Genomic DNA, 15,269 nt, shown 5'->3' with positions numbered 1-15,269 from the left:
GTTGCTACCTCTAACAAGTTACGATACTGATAGCAAGAGAAGCACAGAAAGATAGCCAATGAAAGTTCAAATTTCCATTTTCCATCTCAGCTTTTTTGATTGTGTTTATCAAAAAAGAAACCTCTTTTTCTTGCTTATTTCAGATTCATAAGCATCTCCATTCGTCCTTTTCTAATCGGTGCTCATAAAATGTTGTCTCCTGCCCGCAGAAGCTTATTTCACTCGTGCTATTAGTATTTCTTACAAATTTTTATTTTTTTACAACATAACCGCCAAATTGAACGTGCCTGAAATTTTCAATGCCTTTTCTTCACACCTCTGAGAAAAGACATTAAAATTTTTAAGCAAATTCTTAAGACTGTTCTATCATGAAAAAATAAATTGTTAAAAGAAATACTGAAAGATTGCAGATAAGATACGTTCCTCAGTGCAGGAGACAATAATAATTGAACTTTAAATGTTTCTAATAAGAGCTGAATGTGTGAATACGTATTTAGTTGCTTGGATTTAATTCTCTCACTTCACTTTCATTTCTATTCCATATTTTAGCGGGGACTGAAGTGACCTCCTTTAGCTGATCTCAATGAGAACATCAAAGATTCCCATCTACCATTTTCATTCTCAATTCAGGACTGAAGGTTTGGAAAGGAAAAAGCTAGCCTTTTTTCCTTCAAAACAGATGATTTTTAATGATTTTTACACAACAAGCTAGGCATCACATAATTAGAGGATAACATACGCTAGATGGCGGCTACACTTAAACGTAGGAGCTTTGTGTTAACAGCTCAAAGAAAAGATAATGCTACGTACAAAAAATATACTTTAAAAATAAAGCTAAAAAACTCAGGTTCTTGTTACACAGTTGATATACGAACAGACTAAAGGGTCATCAATGACCCAAATTCATACAAGCTGAAAGAGGGCTTAAATAGTCATCAGTGTTTGTTTCTAATTTGATCGCTAGAAAAACCTGACAGCTAACACAAATCTTTGGTTATTCAATACCATAAATACTATGACAATGAGGAAAAGAATTCCTGAGAGGGCACATAGGAATCAAGAATAAGAGAGCCTTGTAAATTTTCTTCATGCCCTGTTATCAGAAGTGAATTGATCGATTATGTGTTTTTGGGCGTTGAGTTAGGGAGAAATTTTTCATAAAATTATATCACCCTCAGAGAAAATCTAATTTTTCTATGATACAGGTTTTTTCTAGGAGGAAAGAAGAAGATCTGTGCATTATTAAGAGAAAAACCAAGTTCATTTTTGTGTTGAGTAAGAAAAAAAAATAAAAATAAACGCATGCTTTGCAAGAGAATTTTGCGTTTTTTTTTTTTATTTTCCCAATTGTGCACCACTTCACTGAAAAATGTATTTTTTCGTGGAAAAAACTGTTTTTGAGCAGCTATAAAATATGAGCACAAAACACGGTGCTGACTGCTAGGTTTGTTGAACTTTTTGATCTTTTTGATACGCAGTTAAATTTTGATGTGATAGAATTCATACATCATTTTCTCTGAACTCAGCACTTGGATACGAAGGAATCAATCAATCTGAGTCCTTCTAAACAATACGGCACAATTGAAAATTTGTTAGACTGTGTAATTGACATTGAAGTATTTGGTTATCAGTTGTGCGGTTTTCAGTGTATGTCCAATTTTTCAGTTGTCATGTAATAATTGTCTATAAAGTGTTATAGGTGTCCAATATTTAGTGTGGATCAAAGTTTTAACTGTATAGTATACATTTCACATTTATTTCTGACATACAAAATTTTGGCCTCCTTGTACGAATTGAGAATTTTTCAAGGTAAGTGGATAAGGGATATGATCTAAAGTTCTTCAAGAGAATTTTCAACACATTAGACAAATTGTAATTAGACTTATTATGTTTCAATGACAGAGACAGCGGTGGAGGGAGATGAGCACTACAGACCAGTGGCATATAATTGCTTTAAAGTGTTGTGCGTGTGAAGACAGTTACATAATTAGAGAAGGAGGAAGAGGGCACTGTTATTGCACAGCTATCGATGCTAGAAGGGAATAACATCCTTCGTTTTACATTTTTCCCTCCTGTAATTCAGGTTTTTGATTTATTAAAAATCCTGCAACCTTGAGATATTATTTAATTGGGTTACGCTAAGGGAATTTCCAAAATTTCTTTTCCGGGAGCCCTCATTCCACAATAAATTGGTAAATTTAGATGTAAACCTTGCATCAAAAGGTACATTTTTTAATGACCCTCGTGTTTGGATTCAGGGTGTGTTGCATCAAATCGGGTTCTAGATTATAAGTCTTGTTACTTATTTTTAGAACGTTGAGCAAGCAGTCCTAATTGGCTTCAGTAAACAAGTGGGGGAGTTTTTTACGCAATAAATCGATACATTGAGAGAAATAATCCTAGATAAGGAGGACGATAAAAGTAAAATAAAATAAGTTTGATACGTAAGTAAAAACAGAATACACAACTATTCGACCTAATTATGATGGAGTTACCTGTGAATTAAAATCGTTTTAAAAGGGAATCTAGTCAGACATACTTAAAGTTGTCCCCTTCCCTTTGCCCACCCATAGGTATGGCTTATGGGAGTGAAGGCGTATTGAGAAAAAAAAGGACCATCTACTCTTCATGGAAGTAGAGTGGTGTTAACGCAACACGGAAATAGTTGCTGAGGTAACATTCTGGATGTTAAAAATCTATGCAACACTTCTTGAATGTTGTTATGGACACTCCGCAGATTTTTAACATCCAGGATGTACTTTCAGCAATTTTTTTTTTCTGTGAGCATAAAATGCATGATGAATGGCGACTTAAAATTAAAATCACACACATAAAAGTCTTCTTTTTCTTAGGTAGTTAGTCAGGCATCAACTTTCTGAGATTCACTGACTTGTGATGACTAGATTTTCTGAGAGGTTTAGGCCATTTAAAAAACCACACAGTGGATCACAAAAGAATACTGTGAAAAAATTTGGTGGGTGACTCACCAATTGACAAAAAAATGTGTTAAAAGTGGACCTATTCCACAATTTCAACCAAGTTAAGGCACCTAATTATGAGGAAATTGGATAGGAAGATGTAACCTGCACCTGGACTCTTTTGAGCACCTGCAGAGCTTCTGGATCCTAAGATACACAGTTAAGGAACAATTGACAGTTTGTATCCTTCACCTTCAAGCTAAGCGTCTATTTCTACAATGCGCCACTAGACAATAAAGTTAACAGAACAGCTTCGCTGTTGGCAGAATATTCTGTATAAATTTCAAGCAATAACGTTGAGTTGTTTCTCTTCAAAAAATAAACTAGAAGCAGAGATTTTGAAACAGCGCATGAAGATATGTGGTTTTGCACTTTAGCCATCAAAAAAGTTGCCAGAGGTAGTTACCAAAACGTTGTCACAACTTAAAGACTGAAGGTGACGTTATGACAGTTTTCATGCAACGTTATTTTTGGCCATTGCTGGGTGGATTGTTGGCTGAAAAATCACTGGCAGGACGGCTTTGCCAAACTCTGATTACTTAATCTTTTGAAAAAAATTATAACATATTAGCGAACGACACATTATAATAAAAACCCAGGATGAAAGAGGAACGAATTGACAGAAACTCATAAGAGAGGGACTTATACATCTATAAAATTTTAGAATTTTTTCAAAACCTAGAGTACGTAACTATGGTTTTTTCTTTTGTTACAACAATTTTTTTTTAGCAACTATGAACCACTCCTTGAATAGAATATGTAAGAGAGGGCTGTCTACGCTAATGGTGTTAAATACCTTATGTGTTCTTCAAAGAGAAGTTTCTGAAGATGTTCAAAGAAGAATATATATAAATGCACTCACTTCGCGAGGGAATGATTAAGCTATGGCACGAAGGTATCTAAACAACAATTAAGATCGCAGTAAAATTTTTGAGATGGAAATCCTTCAGAAATACTTGAGGCTACATTTAGTAGAGTTCTGGATGGATGGATGGAAGAGACTCGGTCGGCCTTGACATGTTAAAATGTTCTCTTTGAAACTTTAACACTCGACTGTTTTTCATCGACTCTTCATTTTTTTTTCACTGATAATCTTCATTTTTTTTTCTGCTCTCAATTGTTGGATAGAAGACGTGGATAAGTTGCTGGTATATTTAAACACTTTCTGAAAAAAGAAAAAGAGAAAATTGTCAAAGAAGTATTTTAGTCACCTAGTGAAACACAACAAGAGGAAAATATTGAAAACAAATCTTCTGAAAAAAAATAAAACGGACAGTTCCGATGGTAAAAATTGGCCTGTTGCAAACTTTTGCTACATCAAAAATAAGAGTTATTATTCATGGAAAGTGTCTCAAAAATCGCGATGAGCGCATCGGCAAAGTCTGGAATGCACTCCTTACTTCACAATTTGCATAGGGTATCTTTTCGAGCTTCCTGCTTCAGGAACGATACCACGGCACAGGTGAACATTTTGTAAGAGGAGTCATTCCATCCAACCCCTGCTTACAAGGATACTACGCAATATTCAACATAGCCGACGCCAATCTGCCAAAACACATGTGACGGGACGATAATTCTATCCACCTGATAACAATGGGCATGTTTACATTCATATTTTTTTCGCGTTGATAGATATCCGCCTTGATTGACCTCGTGCTCTCCTCAACTTGAGTGCAGAAGCGTTGGCCATGTTGAACAGGGATTGAATGGAACGACTCTTCTAACTAAATGTTCGCCTGTACCATAGTACCCTTTTTGAAGCAGGAAGCTTAAAAAAAACGAAAATTTCTTACGCCGATTGTGAAGTTAGGAGTGCATTTCAGAGTTTACCAATGCGCTCATCGTGATTTTTGAGACATTATCTTTAAGGAACAACTTTTATTTTTGCTCTAGCAAAATTTTGCAACAGCCCATTAGGAGATCATTCACAGAATCTGTTCATGAGATGAGTCATTATATGTGTGTAAAAGTAAAAGAAACTGGAATTGCCAAGCTAAAGTACATTTAATGTTAATACAGTGGACCACTAGACTAGGTACAAATTTAAGCATATACATTTTCTCATAAAAATTTCACATAAAATACGAGTTGTGCAACGAAAATTACTGAAAGAAACTCCTAATTCAGATGCATTAATGGATACATTTTTATGCATGAATTCAAACTTCCCACTCATTATCAAAATCACCGGTTTCTTGATTTTGATCGTACACTGAAGTTTACTGTTACACAACTTTAAACAAGGATAAATAACATTTTTAAAAGGCATTCACAAAGAAAGAAGAAAAACCAACGAGTAAGTTGTATGATTGGTTTCAAAAAATGTTATTTATCCTCGTTTAAAGTTGCGTTCATGGTGCCGAGAAAGTTTCAGCAAAATGCATTGAGCAACAACAAAGTTTCCTGTAACAGTCTCTGCAGAGTGAAAATATAGCAATCTCAATATTGGCACTTTGCTTTGGCTTAGCTGTTTGTGTTTTTTTTTTTTTTTTTTTTTTTTTTTTTTTTTTTTTTTTTTTTTGAAGTTTTTGGAATGCATCCAGTCAAAAATAACAAAGTAGCAAAGGCTACAATGCAGAATGAAGAGAGACTAAAAAGAAATTTTGCACTGTAATGATAAATCCAAATTTCACACATGAGTGACGTAACAATTTCCACCAAACCCTTAGCAGTGTATGTTCTCATCATATTTATCAATTTGTGGTGAACAAGGGAAGAGAAGATATCGCAGAGTCTGAGTGCAATCTAAAGTGATAATCAGAGGCAATATACAAGGAAAAATTCATACCTCCATGAATGAATGACACGAGAGAACAAAATAACTGCTTTGGATTTCTTTGAAACAATTCATAACCTCGGATAAGTCATCACATTTCAACAGCGAGGAACGGAATTCTATGATGAGGGTAAGGCCTACTCTGAACAATATTTTGCTTCCTTCGCAGAAAAGACAGTCCCATATCCTCAGCACTGTCTGAAAAATAATATAGACATGTCATGATCACAATTCAAAATGAAGAAATGTAAATAAAAAGAAAACTATTTCTTCAGAATGAAACAAATTATGATATTCAACTAGTGACGGTAGGCTTCTATAGTAGCTCTATTCAAGATTGTATGCTATACAATCTCTCAGATGTCTTTCACCAAACCTTTAAAACACCTTTCGGAAGTTTCTTGACGACCAAGCCCAGTTTTTGAAGGTATTTATTCAAAATAAGTTTATTTTCAGGAGAAAAATATGGTAGATAACCTTTTTTTCTATGCATAAATACATTATTGTCATAATACACTACATTCTATTGGGGGTTTTTCAACACAAGTATAACGACAATGTAAGTCAGCAATCACATAACTCGGTTTACGACGTCACAGACTTTCTGCCATACTTTAATTTTTTCAACGGAAAACTACCCAATGGCAATTCTTTAAAACTGCCATGATTTTTCTTCTCTGTGCGAAGAAAATTCTGCAAAAACTTCGAGGAATGATGTCAATTTGTTCTCCTTTGAAAAATAACATAGAGGCGGAGGTTTTCAGACACCGTGAACGAGATATGTGATTGCGAACTTACGCCGTTGATAAATAACAAATTAAAGAAAGCAATGATGCTATCTGCACTATATTCCTAGTTTTGACGCGAGTACAAATCAGTTCTACTTAGTTCAGTTCAGTCAAAACAAAAAAATCAGAGAGTATTTTTCAAATAATTTTAGGTATTGACCAAATTGGAGCAATGTTTTACAGTAATTATTGATTGGTCTGAACTATAAGGGTCTTCCAATGAGTAAATTATGCTATTTTTTTTTTCTTCACAAACATTACAGAAGAGCAAAACTGTATAGAGTCATATACTGGTTATATTTTCAGCTTTAAGATGAGCTTTAGTTCCTTGAATTTGACCCAAAGGCCACTAAAATATTAAACTTCTACCCATTTTCTTTCCTCGCAGGTCCGATTTTTCTACAGCTGAATGAACCCGTGAGAAGTACCTGCCAATGGAAACAAGGCAAAAGTGGTCTTATGAGTCGCAAATTAATGGGAATTGTCTTCTGAGATGCTACAAGAGTAGTGTTGGTCAATTGTTTATCGCGTAGTAAGATCATAAACTAGAGGCAATATTGCGAAAGTCTCAATAAGTTCCAAACCCAGGTACAGAGAAAACGGATCAGGAACTATTCTTCATCAAACATTTTCATCTTTCGTCTTGTCTCAAATCAGATCCTGGTAGTAACTACCTTTGTGGCGATGAGAGGGTTAGCTGTTATTGGATAATCTCATTGCACTGGACAATGTCCTAACAAAACTTGTCAATTCAGAGGTTTATTTTCTGTTTCAGTAAAAGTGCACCTTTGAATACATGAGTACATACTGCAACTCTAAGCTGGACATATAAAAAATGCAGACAAGAAAAACAAGGAGAATATGTTACCTCGGTTGGTAATACTTCAGCGTAACAACAAACAAACCACTTTGTAGCAATCAAAGCCCAATGAAATTCTTTTGATTCTAAATGTTTATGTACGTCTGGGAGTTTTACTCTGAAAAAAAATAACAAAAACAAGAACAAATTGAATTTTTCCATTAATTTTTCTGTAGCAGAGAAACTTTTTAGAATAAGAACATGCAGGATTGAAGCTATTAGTTAGGGTTTTCTGGAACCAACTCTTTAGTGAAGTGATTTCAAAGAAAGGACTACTTACGGAGCACTAAGAAATTTGGTGTTAGTTAAACTTTGAGATTTTTTGATATGATGTGCCTTGCAATCTCCTGAGTAAGATGAGCTTTTAAAATCGAACTTCCTGTGTGCCAATCTCGCAAAAAACAGGTCTGAAAAGCGCAAATTTTGGCAATTTAACATGTTTTACCCCACAGAGAAGTGGCACCATTTCTGAGTCGGAGATGTAGAGCCTTTTATTTTGAAAGGAGTTGGAGTTTTGGTCGGAGTTGAAAGGGGAAAAAGAAGAAGACCTCTCATATATTTGCCCTCCATTAATTTTCAAACTTACGCTGCACTTATGATAATAATTTTGATTTTGATTAAAAATTTAGATTACGATTGGAATTAGCACAATTTTTTTTTACTCCTCAAATTTTTTATAAAGACTGAGTTTGCTGTTACCTGACAAGCTCAGCTAGAACTTCGATATCGACTAGTACTCCTATCATGGAAGGAGAAAAATAATCCGGAAGTATATTTTCAACTAATGCTTTTAAAAGCCAAAACGAGGTCTGATCACTGGTGGTTATTAATATGAGTATTCCAGCAACATAGTTTAAACCCTGAAACAGAGAAATTTCAATTTTACTGAAGGGACCATTACATACAACATCCAATTCTTGAATAAAATCTACTTGTCGATCAAAAGGTTAAAATAGGATAGGAGACAAATAGGAGAGCCCAGGACAAGACATTTCCCAGGAGTTGGAGTTGGCTCAAAATCATAATACTCTAAGTGGCTACCTGGATACAAACCCCTTTTATTTATCTCTCTATGGGCTATCATTGTTCCAAAGACAAATGAACATTTATCTGTTTGGACGGTAACAAATTCTTAACAACTAGAAGGCTACGCTCCCTGCCCCCTTGGTGGTCCAACCCTCCAGCGTCCAGACGCTTTGTGTCTTGGGCCTTATCATTTTATATTTTGGAGTAATGATACATTGTAAAGCAGGATATCCAATTAACTGACTCCATGAGCAGCAAACTATAAGGGAACCTTTCATAGTTTCTCTCAAATTCGTTCTGTTTTCTTAAAAAGAAGAAAAAAAAAACAAACAGGTTCTGAAGATATAAAAATACACTTACTCTTTAGATAGCCTTCGTACTATCAATTTTTGTCACTGTAAGTTTTTAAATGCTGAAAAAGTGTGCGGTTACATTGTTTCCTGAAGAATTTTCATATTTTCTTATGGCAGTTTGGGATAAAAAGAACAGTGCTTCGACATTCATATAACACACGGACGGTATTTCTTAGAGCCCCTTTATACTGAGAGTCAAGACAATGTGAATCCGTTTCTGATTGGTTACATTATTTTAGGCCTCCACAGTGTCACAAACGGGAATAAAGATTACATTTTCACCAATTGCAAAGATTATAATCTGGAATGGACCGAGGAATTACAGGTTCGCCAAGGAACAAACGGAATGAGAGAAGGAAAGGAGATAGGAATTTGAAAATGGGCCGATCAAAGATTACGAAAAACGTTTAATTTGTGTAATCTTTATTCCTGTGTGTGACTCCATGAGGGGGTGTTGTCTAGACTCTCAGCATAAAGGGACTCTAGTATTTCTCAGCAAAAAAGCTTGCAGGAATTTTTTTTTTCTTAAGAAGAAGATGGAATATCAAAATGATTAAGAATTATATTTACCTGACAGTAACCAACAGCGGTGTTTTGATTTGCAAATGCCACTAAAATATTGTAAAGTTGACTTTGATGGTGACCTGGAGCGCTGAAATAGATGTTGTTCGGGAATGTCCGAGAAAGATCTAACTGAATTGAATCAACGACATCTGTATCTTGGATTCTGCTGAGAAGGGAGGGAAAATAATCGCTATTCTCTCTGGATTTGAGAGCATTGGCACCGCTTAATTCCATTAAAACCTGGTGAAGAAAAGAGACTTGTGAGACTGGAAACAGTCAAAGTAGATTAAATGTTTTCAAAGAGATTCAAAATATTTGATGCAGGAACTGAAATATGTAGGTCTTTTGATGCCAATAAAAGAATAGGCATTGAATTTTTAAGTGGGGGCTTAACCACACTGCTTAGAAGAAAAAAAAGAAAAAAATTCTAATCAGCTTTCACAGATACCTGCTGTTCCGCTATCCAAACATTAATTCCATAGTGTTAAATGTACCCTGCTCAATTTCCATCAGTGTTGAACAGAACGAAGCAAAATAATATTTTCATTCCCAAATAAGTAATTCAAAAGTTTTTTAGAAATAAATCTATGCAAAATTATACTGTTATCGATGGTGAAACTCCAAAACCATGTATCTGAGTTAGGGACGTTACAAACTTCCCGTCATAATTTATTTATTAAATCAAAAACTTTACAAGGTTAATTTCTTGAAAATTCCGTGATTTTTTTTTCTTCGTGCAAGGAAAATTCTAAGAAAACTTTAAGGAATGATGTTAATTTATTCTTCTTCAAAAAATAAAATGGAGATGGGAGATTTTAAAATACCACAAACGAGATATTTAGTACCTGGGAGTTTTATAGTCGATATGCCTTTTTTCCGTGAAGCACATAATACTGACAAGTTTTCTGGATGGTTAAACAGATACTTTCTGATAGACTATTAAAATACTACAATTTATGTTGGTGCTCAGATTTTTAATTTAAGTAGGTATGTCTTTACGAACTTGTATCACCTAAATTGGATTACATTTTGAAATAAGGAGCCACTATCTCTGGCTCTTCCAAGAAAGCACCGTCATGTATGGAAAAACCAATGGCATACATGTTGTTTTTAAAATGAGCCTGGAATAGTGGTTCCTTATTGCAAAATGCAGTCCAATTGACATTTGTTTACTTATGAAAGATTTGCGCAGCAGATTAATTTAGAAGTCTACTCGTGGTGGCATCAAGGCATCTTGGTCTATCCTTGATTAGTATTTGGAAATGCTGAGGAAAAGCCCTGTATGAACATTCGAGAGTTGCCAAAATTCCCCTGATAGAATGTTAATTTTTTGGGAGAGTTAAGAATATTTTCACTTGATATTTTTAGATCAATTAGGTCCAATTGTAGATACAAGTTTCTGCAAAATAGGAGGAAAAATATTCACAGGTTTCCCTGAAAATCCATATTTTATCAAAGAAAACTTGGCAACGTCTGATTACTCATACGGCGTTTTCACTTAAGGCGGCATTAATGAACAGTACCAGCGCAATTGCTTGTAAACAGACAAAAGTCAACTTGTCTGATGCATGCTTTAGCGGATATTTAGCCAGTATGGATCTCGGATACATACTTGAGGCCTGAATTCGGTAGGAATTCCTTTACGAATAAATCTTTTTAATTTTCGGTTGAGGACGAGAGGTCTATCTCTTTTCTTAGTCATTAACTCAGTCCATTTTTTATTCCGCCTTGCTAGGATTGGCAAATATTCCTCCATAAACTTTTCATACTTCTGTGGCTCAAAATTTTCATCTCTCTTGAATCCATATTCATCAACATCACTGAAACAGAACAGGAATATTAACCACCAAATACTAATTAAAACAAGAAGGAAGAATTGGTTGAGAAATGGAGAAATTACTTGTAAGCTTGAATCTTCAGATAGAAAATCAGATATTACAGGGTGTACAGGTATCAACGATTATTGCTTCCACAGGTTTCAGAATTGGTAGATAATTTCACCTGGCCACGTCATTATCTATTGGTCAAGGTGCCTGGGAAAATTTTCTTCCCCTTCTCCTTGACTTTCCAGGTTTTTCCTGACCCTTGAATTTTCCATCTCCTCGATAGTCCCTGACTCTCCTGAATCTTTCTTTCAAAATCAAATTAAACACAAAAATAAAAATAATTCAGCGCAAAGTAATGGTACAAACTTATAGGGTGCTTGATTTCAGAGGGAAAACTTCCCTACATCTGGGGAGAGATCGGTGCAGGGCTTAGAACGGAGAACTTAGGGAAAAATCATACTCCTCCCCAGGAGTTCGCAACTCTCCCGGCAGTCACTCATTTCTTGATAAACGCGAGGTGGTATGACATCCTATATAGTCATACCTTTAAAATTTCTTTACGATCAACTCAAGTGAATAGTATGATTCAATTCCGCCATCTGCTAGGTAAAATCTTGTTGGATGAACAGGAATTCTGTGAGAAAAAAGCCCTATGGACTCTCTTGTCGATATATCTAACCACACTGGATACCAATACTGATGCTGATACTAAAAGCAATTTTTGATTGTAAAAGGCAGCAAGATGGCAAAAGCAGCTCAAGAAACGTTGACTGAAGCAGGAACAGGAAGTATACTTATTCTTGTGGAGATTCAATATGTGATAAATCTCATTCAGAAATTCGGTATATTAATTATATCGCAACGTTTTAATTAAAATTTATAATTAACCACAACCTGACCGAAAAAAAAGACGATGAATAGTTTGGGAGGAGGACGATCGGTAGGACGGCACAGCAAGCTTACATACCTGAACTTGGATATAGCCATTTGATCATTTACGTATGAAGCAGTTGCAACAACTAATGTATTATTTTACATTCAGATGAGAATAGTTAGTTGAGGTTTCACTTGGTTTGCAATTGAAATAAAATGAATAAGTGAACTGGGGAGTGACTCACACATTCTAATCACTTGCAAAATCTTAAAAATATGGATGTAAACAAAAACTTAACCTAATTTTTTGTGTACATTTTTTATCGTGCGCAGCCATTTGCAGCCAACACAGTAAAGAGTCATGATTGGTTAGATGTGTTGGCGCTCAAATCAGCGCAAAAATGCAACAACCAATGGTCGGGCTCACATTTGGCGCGTTTATATGGCGGCATTTTATGAATATTGCCCCATTTGACCGTTTTCCCGTCATTCCCGAAATTCTATTGCTGTACGATAAAATGATCACAGCATCACAAAAATCGCTCTAAAACAAGATATTTAATTTTTTTCTAGAATCCACGCCGCATTTAATCACACCCATCTCTGCACAATGGGGTGGAAAACTCACTGTCTTGAATTTCTGATATACTTTCAATGCAAATATTAAGAAAGAAAACCGCGATCTCTTGTCACACTTTTACTGAGACTGCCCTTGAAATTTCGAAAAGTGTTTAAAATTTCATTAGAAATTAGCCTGAGATCGCAATTTTTTTTTAAATTTTACGGGGGACTTTCTTGAAATTTCATCGCGAAATTCCTAATTTATTATGAAATTTTCTATCTCAGATTGTAAACTAAAAATGTCATCGATCTGTATATCGGGTTGGCTTCAACATGCTACATCATGTAACGGAGATACTGCGTGCAACAGAGGTTTGTTTGATTTAATTTTTCTTCGTATAACATCTCACGAGAAACACGATAGTGCCTTAATTCTTGAGGGAAATCAATTTTCAGTTTCCTCCCCTTTGGAGTTTGGTTCCTGCATTTCTCGACTTCTCTGAGGAAAATATATTCCGCTTTTTCCGAACCATTCCGAATCTTTTCGAAACTGCGGCTATGGAAGAAGTATCATAAAAAAAAAAAAAAAAAAAAAAAAAAAAAAAAAAAAAAAAAAAAAACACCACATCGTATGGACAGAGGCGTTATTATTTTACGGTACGATTTGTAAAATTATAGTGTTTTTATCCCCTCGAGAATGACATGGTGACATGACCACGAGTATCTGTATTTATTTATTTTTTTATAATAAATAAAACACGGTATAAATAAACAACGGTTTATTTTAGAATTGTCTGCAAATTTTCCTAAATTATTTCAAGGATATTCACTAAACATTTCCAAGCGATATTCCGGTTAGTTCGTCTTTATTTTCAATGGCAAAAAATTATGCACGGTTCTAGATTCTGAAAGTTTCAATTCAGATCGACGGCGTAGGTCCGCAATCACATATATCGTTTGCGGTGTGTGGAAAATCTCCGCCTCTATGTTATTTTTTTAAAGGAGAACGTATTGAAATCCTCCCTTGAGGTTTTGCATACTTTTCCTCGCACAGAGAAGAAAAATCACGACAGATTTAAGGAATTGCCGTTGAGTAGTTTTCGTTTAAAAAATAGAGTATGACAGGAAGTCTGCGACGTCTCGAACCGAGTTATGTGATTGCCGACTTACACCGTCGATATATGTTTTCTCTGATAAAAACGGGGAGAAAACGCGAGTTGAGAATTTTGAGTTTTTTTTTTTTTTTTTCTAGCGTAGGTGCCCTCTTAACGTCGCCTAACCCAGCGCAGCTTGGCAGCGAAGTTCGATTTCAAGGTATACCGCAAGAGAGCATTTTAGGCCACCACCGCCAGCTTGGATTTTCGAATTTTGAAAGTTCGAGTTGAAATTCAAGTTTCCCGGCAAAAAATACTTCCTGCCACCAAGTTTCAAAAAAATCGATCGAACAGGAGGCAAGATAGCACTTTAGGGTACATCCGCCATGTTAAAAAAAAATCCGCCATTTTAATTTTGAAAATTTAAGTTTAAATTCCAGTTCCCCGTCAGAGCACCATGTTTCACAAAAATTGATCGAAAAGGATTCGCACATCGTGGGAGCAGTTGTAAGTGGTAAACGAAACCGGGTACTTTACATAAATACGTTACTGTGCAATACGTTTGTGGCGGAATAGTTGCTCAGAGCGCCTTCATCGGTATCACTCCGACTTGATGGCAGAGGATGACGATTACCGATGAAATTGCACTCTACCACGTTCGAAATTGCACATTTTTTCATTACCAACGATGTCGTTAGATATGCCCATACCTCAATTTGCGACGTTGCAAGTTTTTCACTGCCTATTTAATGGGAGTAAACCAAGAACACTGTAAAATCTGAAGTGATTTTTCGAGGTAAGATGAAAAATATTATTTGAATGCTTCATAAAGTCTGGTTGTATGTTTTTTTTTTGCAGGTTTGCAAAATCCTCTCAAAAATAATTTTTCTTACACAAAAAGACAGAATTTCGCTGAGTTTTCCGCAGCTAATCCCGGAAAAATCTGTGAAGTTTTTGGTGAAAAGTGTCTTATAATTTCCGAACACAAGTACAAATTTTGACCTGAAATTTGGCAACTTTGAGATGGAGTCATGTTTCCTCGTCAGGAATCGACAAGTTTTTCGCGGTTTTCCAACAATCGCCGATGTTGGAGATACGTAGCAATGGCTCCACCGATATCAGTAGAGGTTCAAGAACTAGATCTAACTGATATCAGCAGAATTCATTACATGTTCGCTACCAATTTTGGACCAAGGTTGACAGATATGTAGAAATGAGAGGAAAAATCACGGAAGTTTATAAAAAGTGACGTGGAATAGTTATCCATATAAAAGATGAAGTACGACAAGAGGTCTGCAATATCTCAAACCAAGATACGTTGTTTGGTAGTTACACCGTCGATGTATCAGAGTTCTTAAATTCGCACCATGTCTACTGATCCATTGATTGGAAACTGTTCACGACCAGCGTTCGAAACTCACCTTTGAGTTTTAGGAGCCATGAGGCGCATCAAGCTCGATTTTTAGGCGCCATTGAAGATTTTTTAGGGACCAAATTGACTTTTTGCCTATATATTACGGCGCATTTAGTGTAAAGTTAGACGCAAGATGTTTTCGTAACAGAACTAGTAA

At 35.5% G+C, this 15,269-nt stretch overlaps 1 protein-coding gene across 1 annotated transcript; it reads right to left on the bottom strand.

Moving 5' to 3' along the window:
• Window positions 1-661: 661 nt before the first annotated feature.
• Window positions 662-12,417, bottom strand: LOC109029592 (growth hormone-regulated TBC protein 1-A). The gene is made up of 7 exons (XM_019040106.2): window positions 12,138-12,417; window positions 10,957-11,164; window positions 9,351-9,584; window positions 8,101-8,261; window positions 7,411-7,519; window positions 5,767-5,952; window positions 662-4,143 (listed from the first exon to the last, which is right to left on the bottom strand). The coding sequence occupies exons 1-7, from the start codon at window positions 12,155-12,157 to the stop codon at window positions 4,039-4,041; spliced, it is 1,023 nt and encodes a 340-aa protein (XP_018895651.1). The 5' UTR covers window positions 12,158-12,417; the 3' UTR covers window positions 662-4,038.
• Between the last annotated feature and the right edge of the window lie 2,852 nt (window positions 12,418-15,269).

Source organism: Bemisia tabaci, chromosome 7 (genome assembly GCF_918797505.1).
Source record: "Bemisia tabaci chromosome 7, PGI_BMITA_v3".
NCBI lineage: Eukaryota > Metazoa > Arthropoda > Insecta > Hemiptera > Aleyrodidae > Bemisia > Bemisia tabaci.
Note: the sequence above shows the minus strand (reverse complement) of the source record. Positions and strands in the feature narration are given on the sequence as shown.